General features: G+C 37.8%; 1 protein-coding gene, 1 long non-coding RNA gene and 1 pseudogene across 4 annotated transcripts; 1 reads left to right on the forward strand and 2 right to left on the reverse strand.

Annotated features, from left to right (window-relative positions):
* The first annotated feature begins 4,330 nt into the window (after positions 1–4,330).
* Positions 4,331–5,878, forward strand: LOC148932753 (ACT domain-containing protein ACR6-like; annotated as a pseudogene). Its single transcript, XR_016135589.1, has 4 exons — positions 4,331–4,341; positions 4,434–5,033; positions 5,154–5,258; positions 5,329–5,878. The product of XR_016135589.1 is annotated as an ACT domain-containing protein ACR6-like (transcript).
* A 137-nt stretch (positions 5,879–6,015) lies between these two features.
* Positions 6,016–8,034, reverse strand: LOC148932754 (large ribosomal subunit protein eL8y-like). The gene is made up of 6 exons (XM_089065650.1): positions 7,880–8,034; positions 7,560–7,806; positions 6,948–7,117; positions 6,732–6,860; positions 6,494–6,586; positions 6,016–6,411 (listed from the first exon to the last, which is right to left on the reverse strand). Exons 1-6 carry the CDS (start codon positions 7,880–7,882, stop codon positions 6,280–6,282), a joined length of 774 nt encoding a protein of 257 aa, XP_088921776.1. The 5' UTR covers positions 7,883–8,034; the 3' UTR covers positions 6,016–6,279.
* A 920-nt stretch (positions 8,035–8,954) lies between these two features.
* LOC148932755 (uncharacterized) lies at positions 8,955–10,835 on the reverse strand. 2 transcript variants are annotated; one of them, XR_016135085.1, is made up of 3 exons: positions 10,645–10,835; positions 9,950–10,033; positions 8,955–9,211 (listed from the first exon to the last, which is right to left on the reverse strand). It is a non-coding gene; the product is annotated as an uncharacterized LOC148932755 (long non-coding RNA). The 2 variants fall into 2 exon arrangements; XR_016135084.1 differs by having other exon boundaries at positions 9,950–10,050.
* Positions 10,836–11,470: the final 635 nt, after the last annotated feature.

Genomic DNA, 11,470 nt, shown 5'->3' on the forward strand with positions numbered 1-11,470 from the left:
GATATACTTTCTTTGAGCATGAATTATTTGCGTTCTAGCATGCAATTTTCTGTTTAACATGTGAATTGATTAATCGCATAATCGGTCAAATATTATTTGTTTTGTAAAAGTCTTCCGTTGTGCAAGGGGCTCCAAACCCCAGCAGTTACAACTCTCCCCCCCTTAAGGAATTTCGTCCTTGGAATTTATACCTGATTCAAAAAGATAGGGATATTGTTGTCTCATTATATCCTCAGGTTCCACGTAGCCTCTTCGACTTTGTGGCTTCTCCACAATATCTTGACTAATGGAACCTTTTTGTTTCTGAGTTCTTTAACTTCACGAGCTAATACTTGAACAGGCTCTTCTTCATACATCAAATCTGGTTGAATCTGAACTGACTCAACTTGTATAATGTGAGAGGGGTCTGATCGATATCTTCTCAGCATTGACACGTGGAATACGTTATGAATCTTATCCAGTTCAGGTGGTAAAGCTACTCTATATGCTACTGGACCCACACGTTCGAGTATCTCATATGGTCCAATAAATCTTGGGCTTAATTTCCCTTTTTTCCCAAACCGAAGTACCTTCTTCCATGGGGAAACCTTCAGAAAGACTTTGTCACCTACACTGAATTCTATATCCTTTCGCTTCAAATCAGCATAAGCTTTTTGCCTATCAGATGCCTCTTTCAACCTATTACATATCAATTTAACTTTATCTTCTGTCTCTTGTATCAATTCTGGTCCCACAATTTTATTCTTATTCATTTCTGTCCAACACAGTGGTGTCCTACATTTTCGACCATACAATGCTTCATAAGGTGCCATTTGTATGCTGGATTGATAGTTGTTATTATATGCAAACTCAACCAACGTTAAGTATTTCTCCCAACTTCCTTCGAAGTCTATGATACAACTCCGAAGCATATCCTCGAGAATTTGAATCACCCTCTCTGATTGGCCATCCGTTTGGGGATGGAAAGTTGTACTGAAGTTCACTCTGGAACCCAAAGCTTCTGGTAACTTCCTCCAAAATCTTGATGTAAACTGAGGATCTCTGTCAGAGATAATGGAGATAGGTACTCCATGTAATCGTATAATCTCGTTTATATATAACTCGACCAATTTCTCTAAGGAATAATCTCCTCACAGGGAGAAAATGGGCCAACTTAGTAAGTCGGTCAACAACCACCCAAATCGAGTCTTTCTTTTGAGGTGTCAGTGGTAATCCTGTCACAAAATCCATGGTGATTCGTTCCCATTTCCATTCAGGTACTGTGATAGGCTGCAGTAATCCAGATGGAACTTGATGCTCAGCTTTGACTTGTTGACACGTCAAGCACTTCAAGACAGATTCTGTGATATCTTTTTTCATGCCAGGCCACCAATAGAATTCTTTCAAGTCTCGGTACATTTTACTACTTCCAGGATGAATTGAATACAGGCTATTATCTGGTACACACAACCTTTTTTCTAAGTACAAACTCCCATCAACACCTTGCTCAAATTCTACTTCTTCTCCCTAGCTAATTTGTCCCAATTTAGCTCTCAACTTCCCGTCAGTTCTTTGAGAATCTTTTACTTTTTCTATCAGAGTTGGTTTCACCCTTAATTCGGCTAAGAGACCTCCGTCATTTGATGCTTCCAAATGTGCGTTCATAGCTCTCAAAGCTGATATTGACTTTCGACTGAGCACATCAGCCACGACATTTGCCTTGCTAGGATGGTAATCAATTACACAATCATAGTCTTTGATGAGTTCCATCCATCTTCTCTGTCTCAGATTCAACTCTTTCACCGTGAGTAGATATTTTAAGCTCTTGTGATCTGTGTATATGTAGCATTTCTCGCTATACAAATAATGTCTCCATATTTTCAAGGCGAATACTATAGCTGCCAACTCCAGATCATGAGTGGGATAGATCTTTTCATGAATTTTGAGTTGTCTCGAAGCGTAAGCTACAACTCTGCCCTCTTGCATTAATACACATCCCAAGCCGTTATGTGATGCATCACTGAAAATTGTATATTCCTTTCCTGATTCAGGTTGAATCAACACCGGTGCCTCTGTGAGAATCTCTTTCAGCTTTTCAAAACTTGCTTGACATTTGTCATCCCAATGGAATGGAATGGAATGTTTTCCTGAAGCAATAAAGTAATTGGTTTGACTATTATCGAAAATCCTTTCACAAATCGTCGATAATATCCAGCTAAGCCGAGGAAACTACGAACTTCAGAAACATTCTTTGGAGATTTCCATTGTACTATCGCTTCAATCTTCTTTGGGTCCACCCGAACTCCTGCTTCTGATACAACATGACCGAGAAATGTTACCTCTGGCAACCAAAATTCACATTTGCTTAACTTTGCATACAACTGTTTATCTCTAAGTGTCTGCAAAACTATTCGTAATTGTTCTTCATGATCACTTTTGGTTTTAGAATACACCAGAATATCATCTATAAAAACAATCACGAATTGATCAAGATATGGTTGAAATACTCGGTTCATCAAGCCCATGAAAGCAGCAGGGGCATTTGTTAGCCCAAACGGCATAACCTTGAACTCATAGTGGCCATAACGGGTTCTAAATGTTGTCTTAGGAATATCAGATTCTTTAACCTTCAGTTGATAATAACCCGACCGTAGATCAATTTTTGAAAACACGCTTGCACCCTTTAGTTGATCAAATAAATCATCAATTCTTGGCAAAGGATATTTGTTTTTTATGGTCACTCTGTTCAATTGTGTAATCGATGCATAGTCTTATTGATCCATCCTTTTTCTTTACAAAAAGCACAGGTGCTCCCCATGGTGATATGCTAGGGCGGATGAAGTCTCGATCAAGCAATTCTTGAAGTTGGGCTTTCAACTCTTTCAGTTCAGCAGGAGCCATTCTATACGGTGCCATAGAGATAGGTTGTGTTCCTGGCGCAACTTCAATGGCAAATTCAACTTCTCTGTCAGGCGGCAAACCAGGTAATTCTTCCAGGAACACATCAGGATAATCACGTACTATAGGTATTTCCTGTAACTTCGGATCAACTGCTTGTGTATCTCCTATATAAGCCAGATAAGCCTCACAGCCCTTCAAGATCAACTTGCTAGCTGTTGTGGCTGAAATCACATTAGACAAGTAATTTGATCTTTTTCCAACCACTACGATCTCATGACCATTTGGCGTATAGAGTGTTAGCCTTTTTCTGGAACAATCCACTATTGCACGGTGTACGCATAGCCAATCCATTCCGAGTATGACGTCGAACTCATGAAAAGGTAGCTCCATTAAATCCGCCGTAAATATAGATCCATGGACACTCAAAGGGCATTCTCTATATATTTGGTTCACTATTATACTTTTTCCTAAGGGACTGGACACCTCTATATCAAACTCAGTCTTTTCTAGTGGCAATTTAAATTCTTTTATAAGTTTATCACATATATATGAATGCGTAGAACCAGGATCAATCAAAGCAGTAATAGGTATATTAAAAAGTGTAAATGTACCCAATATCACATCTGGTGCATCATGCTCCTCGTGGGCCCGGATAGCATAGGTGCGTCCTAGTGCTCGCGATCCAGCTCTGCTCGCAGACTCAGATGATGCCCTATGACTCTTATTTTCCGCGATACCCCTTCCAGATTGCTAGAGCCACAGCGAAAACATAATCCTGCCAGCCTCCTCCGACACACACCGGGATGACGCTTCCCAAAATGCTCACAAATGGATACTCCATCGAACCCTCCTGAACTAGCCACTGAAGGGGTCGGTGCCCTCTGTCTAAACTCAGATCCTTGGTTTTGGCTTCTTCCTTGGAAACGTGCTGGTGCAGAATTCCCGCTTCTGCTAGAATCTTTAAACTTTTTATTTGGAAAACGTGATCCATGATAAGATGACTCCACAGGCCTTATTCCTGTACTTGTATTACCTTTCTCCATTCCTTCTTTGGAATCCAATTCCTCCATGCTTTGAGCCAACTCAGACAATTTAGTCAAATCATTTTCTCTTGCTCCTAACACTAACTTTTGGATATTGTCATTCAACCCTCGCTCAAATCGTCGGCACATCTCCTCCTCATTAGGCACGAGCTCTCATGCAAATCGAGACAAACGTCGAAATTCACTTTCATACTCAAGAATAGACATGTTGCCCTGTTCCAAGTGGAGAAATTCCCTTTTTCTTGCCTCCATAAAATGAACCCCCACGTATCGTTTCCTAAATTCCATAATAAAGAATTTCAAGGAGATCATCTCTGGTGTACAAGTTTCCACTTTGCTCAGCCACCATATATAAGCCTCTTCCTTTAGCAATGCTATAGCACCTTGTAGTTTTTCCTCCTGAGTACATGGTACGAAAGTGAAGATTCGCTCAAGTTGCTGCAACCAATACTCTGCTGTATTAGGACCATCTGTTAGTCTCCCTCTGAACTCTTCGGCTTTGTATTTAAGCAATGACGATTTGGTTGAACCTTCTTCGAAAGAACTGGTTGGATTAGTACCTTCGGAAGAGTATACATGCATTGAGCTAACAGGAAGAGACAGGCCTGGTTTATTATATGAAGTCTGTGCTGTCCTTACTGATCTTGAGTGCAATGTGGTGAATGCTGAGATATGGACGCACAATGAGAGAGCTGCAGCTGTGGTTTTGTCACTGATCATACCACGGGTTTTGCAATTGAAGATCCAAAGCGCATTGCAGCAATAAAGGAGCTCTTGTGCAACGTTCTCAAGGGAAATAGTGATTTAAATTCCGCAAGAATGACACTTCCACCACCTGGTGCTACCCACAGGCAAAGAAGGTTACATCAGATTATGTTTGCTGATCGAGACTATGAAAAGGCTGACAAACTGGTTGGTGGAAAAGTCCATGCCAAGACCACCAGACCTCAAGTAATTGTAACAGATTGTGCAGAAAAAGATTATACAGTCATCACGATGAGATCAAAAGATCGACCCAAGTTGTTGTTTGATATTATCTGTACTCTGACTGACATGCAGTATGTCGTCTTTCACGGGGTAGTCCACACAGGAAGAATGGAAGCATATCAGGTACATTTAATCAGTGACTGCAATTTCTTGTAAATGTGATTTATGCTTTCTTCATAGATGAACTGAGTGGTTGCTCAGAGCAACATGCTGAAACTAAAAGTCAATTCTTGGTGAATATAGGAATACTATATCCGGCACGTGGATGGGGTACCTATTAGTTCAGAAGCTGAACGAGACCGTGTGATGCAATGTTTGGAAGCAGCCATTGAAAGGCGAGGCACTGAGGTACAGATTTCTAGCTACACAAAGCTGTGTCCTATGAGTAAACAGATTCGATAATTGAGTGCATTTTCAGGGTCTAGAGTTAGAACTATGCGCGGAAGACAGAGTTGGACTTCTCTCCGACATCACCAGGATATTTAGGGAAAATGGCCTGTGCGTCAAAAGAGCAGAGATCTCAACTAGGGGCGGGAAAGCTAGGGATACATTCTATGTCACGGATGTGACTGGCAGCCCCGTAGACCCAAAGACCGTGGACTCCATCTGTGAACAGATTGGTGGAGGCGTTTTGCATGTCAAATGGGACATAAAGTCTTCCCCAAAACCACAACAGGGTAGCACAATTAGCTTCCTGTTAGGAAGCTTCTTCAGATCTCGAACCTTTTCCGGTTGAAGGAGGAATGTGGAAAGTAAAAATAGTGTATATAGATGCATGGCTTAATGGCAATGTTCCTCAGTAGGAGAAACCACCCCATACTGTTAATAGGTTAAAGAGGGTGGTGTGGCCATGTACATGAATATATATACTCTCTACCGAGGAAGCTAAACTCTTGTACAGTATATAGAAACAAAATATATGTCGAACAGTATAAGCATATAATGTTAATGAAAATGCTTGTGTACAATGTGGTGATTTCGATGTCTGCAAAATACACGTTTTTCTACTCACAATTTACATTGCTCAACATCTGCTAAATTGTAAAACCTCAATAAAGATGAAAATTTATATGGATGTAAAGGCAAAAAAACAACGACAAGGGCATTGAACAAACTTCCTGCGCCAACAAATATCTACTGAAATCTATCACAGCACCAGTTCCAGGAGAATATGAAATTACAATAGGTGGAAAGTAAACAAATAATGCAACAAACACTTGGGAATTAAAACATGTATCCATTCAGACAGAAGCAAAAAATTTGCATAGAAACAAAAAACAAAATTCATGTCGGATGTTAACAATGGCAAAGTAGGATATCTTAGATTTGACACTATTAACTAATTGGTAAACAAAGACGCAAAAACTGCTTAAGTCATCCTCTGGGCAGCCTCCTTGGCAAGAACCCTCTCCTTAGCCTTGGTCTTGGCCTGTGACTTTGATCCCATGACACCACCTCCCCACTTCTTCCGGGTTTCATCGTATTTGTCGTTGAAGTTGGCCTGTAACAACAGCACATTAGAAGAATTAGATCTGTCACTAAACATCCAAACTGAAAGACCATAATGATATTGGTCTAAATACCTTGATGGCCTCAAGGATTTTGCTGAATTCCATCTTGTCCTCATTCTTTACTGAGGTCAAGCACAGAACTGAGGCAGTTTTCTTGTGGACAATCTGTGCAGAACAAAACATTATCATATCAGGCTAAAAGCAATGAAGATCAGTATCATATCAGGCTAAAACTAATGAAGATCAGTATCATATCAGGCTAAAAGCAATGCAGATGAAATCCAAATTAAACAGATGAGGTGCAACTTACGCTTCCTAATCTAGCTTTGCCCTTGACAATGCAGTATGGGATCTCCATCTTCCTGCACAAAGCAGGGAGCCAAACAACCAACTCAATGGGATCGACATCATGAGCGATCACCACCAACTGAGCCTTGTTCTGTACATAAAGAATACACAAAATCAGTAAAAAAACACAACATCAGTCAAATAAACACAGCAAATGGGAACAGGAAGAGAACAAAACCTGCTCAATCAGGTAAGTCACATGGTTCAGACCATACTTGACCACAATTGGCTTCTTGGTCTCAGGGGTCTTGCCCTCAGCCTCAGCTTGAGCTCTCTTCAAAAGCCTGTCTTTCTTTTGTGCTCTGTCCTCAGGTCTGTACTTGAGAAGCATCTTGAAGAGGTTGGTTGCTAAATCAAAGCATTAAAATCAATATGCAATGTCAGCCTAAAGCAGTAAAGCATAAGATAAACTAAATTTAAATTCTTATGAAACACTACCATTTTTTGTCTATAGCAGACAGAGAGAGACAAACCACATACAAATTTAGTAAAACTAATTTACAGAATGACTGCTTCGATCAATTAAACAAAAAAAATAATTTGAAACCCTGGAATAGAAAATCACATATCCTAGTAGTATTTGATAATGTGGGACTTAAAACCTCATAGAAAAGGTAACAGCTTCTCAACAAAGACATTACTAAATTGAGATACATAGCATACCAGGAAAAAAAGTATTCACTATAGTAAACGAAAAACTCAATTAAAAGAATAGCTATCCAATCCTAGATAAAACTAAAATAAAACTGAAAACAGCTTAAAACACAGAAAATTAGAAAGGGGGCAATACCCAAATTTTTGTCTAGCGTTTTGGAGAATTGATGAATCGGCGGCGGCACCTTCAAGCGCTGCTTCAAGATCATCTTTTTGCGCTGAATCCGCACGACTTGGGGCCATCTCACGAACCTGTGAAGATCCTTCTTAGGCGGGAGGGCGCCACCGATTCCGAACTGCTTCGGCCTCTTCTCGAAGAGTGGGTTCACAACTTTCTCCACCTTTTTCTTGGCAGCGACCGGCTTCACACCCTTCTTTGGAGCCTGAAATTGAACATAATTAGATATGAACGGAGGATGTGAGAAGATCACGGCGACAGATAATCGATTTCTTTACCATTTTCTTCAGCTGCTGGAACGAAAGAGTGAGCAAAACCCTAAATTCTATAATGCGGAGACGACCGTAGTTGAGATTTCATAACTTATAATCAACGACAACTGGCCCAAAACCAAAATTGGGCCCAAATGTTTTAACTCAAATGTGTTGAACATCATTTCCACCGTATATCAAATCTTATTTTTAGGTAGAAATTTTCTTCATTCACGTCTCATATCCAAACTCATTTTTGCGTATTTTTTTTTTTTTTTTTGGAATGACACTAAATATAGAACTACTAAAAAAATTGTGAGACCTATTGTTATTTATAGTAAAAATGAAACGGGACTCCAATTCGCGAACTGATATGGAAAATGAGACTTCTATTCGCAAAAGGATGGAGTACTTATTAAAATTGAGAAAACATATTTTTTCGTATTCAGAGAGAAAGTGCAAATGATTTTAAAAAAATTGAATATCTATCTAAAATAATTGAAGTTAAATACTTCCTCCGTCCCAAAAGTAGTTGATGCATTTCTTTTGGGCACGTGAGTTAAGAAATTGATGTGGTAAAAGTTAATGTAAGAGATATAAAGAGAGAGTACAATAATGAGAGAGATATAAAGAATATGCATTTTCTAATTTTGGAACTCTTCTTTCTCTAATGAGGTGGGATCCATTATCTACAAATAATACTTTATTTACTTTTTCTCTCTATATCTCTCTTACTTTACCAATTTTGCATTAAAACTCGTGCCGAACCCAAAGTTTATATTCTTTGGGGACGGAGGGAGTATTACTTTTAAATGAAATGTGAGTAGATTGTGAGACCTATTGTCATTTATAGTAAAAATGAACCAGGACTCAAATTCGCGAACGGACCGATATGAAAAATGAGACTTATATTTGCAAACGGATGGAATATTTATTAAAATTGAGAAAAAATATATATATTTTGTAACACCCTTACCCAATTAATTAAATAATTAAACAAGTAATGCCACATTTCTGTACAGATCTCAAAATTTTAAAAAGATAAAAAGTTCTTAGACATATCATTTCACTTAACCCAAAAAGAAAAACATTATATGACATCTAGTCTTAAATCATCAATCTGTTTCCAAAAATCATTATATACATTTTTACATACACACAACCTGTACTATTCGCAAAATATACAAGTTTAGCAAAAGATTAGGAAGTTATGTTAACGTCTACAGTTCATTACACTTCCAAAATGTGCCACATTTAGCAAGCCCCAAAAGGATTACCCAAAATGCAAAACTTTGGCTAGTGACTAGTGACCCAGCTTGTGCAGCTATAAAACGAAAGAGCTAGCCTGGTTCACCTAGTCTGCAAGATGAAAAGAAGGGGTGAGCTTCCACAACTGCAATTGTAGAGTCTAATTTCCAAAATTAAGTAGATGTTATGAAACCTATACATTCCCTATTTTTTTAAAACAAGAACTCATTCCAAAGCTAACATCATCACATCCATATACATTTCTTTGATATTGGAAGTAAACAACTAAATCATAAATTTGGATCCTCATCTTTCATATTTCGTTGAATTTATCAGATCCACAAAGCTAATAATAACCAATCACTCAGCTTAATAAATCAAGCACTAAATATTTTAAAAATATTATACAACCTCAAATGCTTAATGTGAGACCAGGATACACGAGTCGGCAGATAATTAGACCACCCATGAGGGTGAATATATCAGATCGGTTACAGATAACAGATAACATAGACGATCATCAGATCAAACCATCCACTTAGGATGCAGACAGATCAAACCACCCATTTTAGGGTGCAGACAAACCAGAGCAGACAGATCAAACCACCCATTTTAGGGTGCAGACAGATCAGAGCAGACAGAACAAGCCACCCATTTAGGATGCAGACAGATAATCAGATATCCGACGATCCTTCCATATCATACATATACGAGTTAACTCCTTCAATATCATCACATCTCATGTCATACACACATATACAATTCACATATTAAATCACCAAAATATTCCTTACCCAATCACATAAACTTAATCCAGTTATATAAAAAAATTACTATATAATACACTACCTCGAAATCCATATTGCTTTCCTGGATCACTTTGTTCTTCCACCTTCTCTTTGCTCGTGTCAATATCACCTTGCAATATGTAATCTGTATCAATGCCAACGCTAAAATAATGTAAGCATAAAAGAAACTCTCTTATAGTCACTTTTAGCTGCTAATGCATATAGCTATGAAAATCATTTTATCCTTGTTCTAAATAACCACAGTAGCTTAACATAAGATAAAAAAAACTCTCTTTTATCCATCAACATTGTCCCAACATTAAGAATGAAATCCCAAATATGCAATACTATCTTATTGTGAATATCTTCCAACAAGAATACATAAAAATCGTCTTCTCTCACAATTAACTATAGGCTGTACCAAAAATGTGTTATACTAAAAATACATACTTCTCAAAGTTTTGATTTGTCTTATAAGAAAAGTAGTTTCTCAAGGAAAAACAAATTTAGCAGAGCAAGGTTTCAATATTAATGAAGATTTCATATTGTCCCTACATTCAAACACAAATACCATGCTTAACAATGATATTCCATTCACTTCTCAAGAAGAACTTAGTAAAAACTATAAAACAATCAAAGAATTAAATTTGAACCTAAATTTACTTAAAATCCAAATTGGGAAGAACCAACTTATGAACCTTAGCTTTAAAATGAAGCAGAAATTGAACAAATTTGAAATGTGAGGGACTTGCTTACTCAAAGGGAAGACATGTCGGAAACCGGCGACGGAAGCTGCCGGAAAGCCGACGGCGACAGCAATGCATAGAAGAGAGATGACGTTGTGTGTGTGTGAGTAGAGAGATGTTAAGACAAAGAGGGAGATGAGGGGAGTTTGCTCAATTTCCCCGAAGGAGCAGCCTTCGATCCTCTTTAACAGTGGGAGTGAAGAAAATGTAGAATGGAATGGGAGAGATGATTCACGTCCATTCTAGAAGGGAGTAGAGATAAAAAATCTTTCACCTTTCCAAATTCTTCTTTTATTATTTGTCTTATCCCCTTTTTTTTATATATAAAATTTTATTTATTCTTCCTCTATTTCTAATAAGCATACCTCACCAAAAATTTCACCTACAAATAAAACCTATCTACACACTTCTGGTATTTAGTACTCCATATAATTTTATGCTAAACAACACAGTAACTTTTTTTTTTTCTAATTTAAACACATAATTTAATTTATTTAGACATTCAAAGTATTGAAACTATTATTATTTATTTATTTATTATTATGTTAAACTCGGGTCGTTACTGTTAGGTTTGGTATACTGAAAAGCATGTTTCGATCAAGTTTCGCTCGAATAGAATCTTGCTTGTATACGTAAAACTCTATAATCCACTTTTAACCCGAATCAGTATTATTCGAGTAGCTTCGCACGAATAGAATCTGTATATTATTACATTGTGTTTGCTTGTGCATTTATAAGATGTTTTATAAACATTTAAATGCATAAGAAGTAAACAAAGTCTAAGTCTTTTGCTTAGTAGACCGGTTGTGGGCATCGTCCACTTTAAGGTAATAAGG

This window comes from Salvia hispanica, chromosome 2, assembly GCF_029641045.1.
Source record: "Salvia hispanica isolate PSC_SH4W2 chromosome 2, Shi_PSC_v1, whole genome shotgun sequence".
Lineage (NCBI taxonomy): Eukaryota > Viridiplantae > Streptophyta > Magnoliopsida > Lamiales > Lamiaceae > Salvia > Salvia hispanica.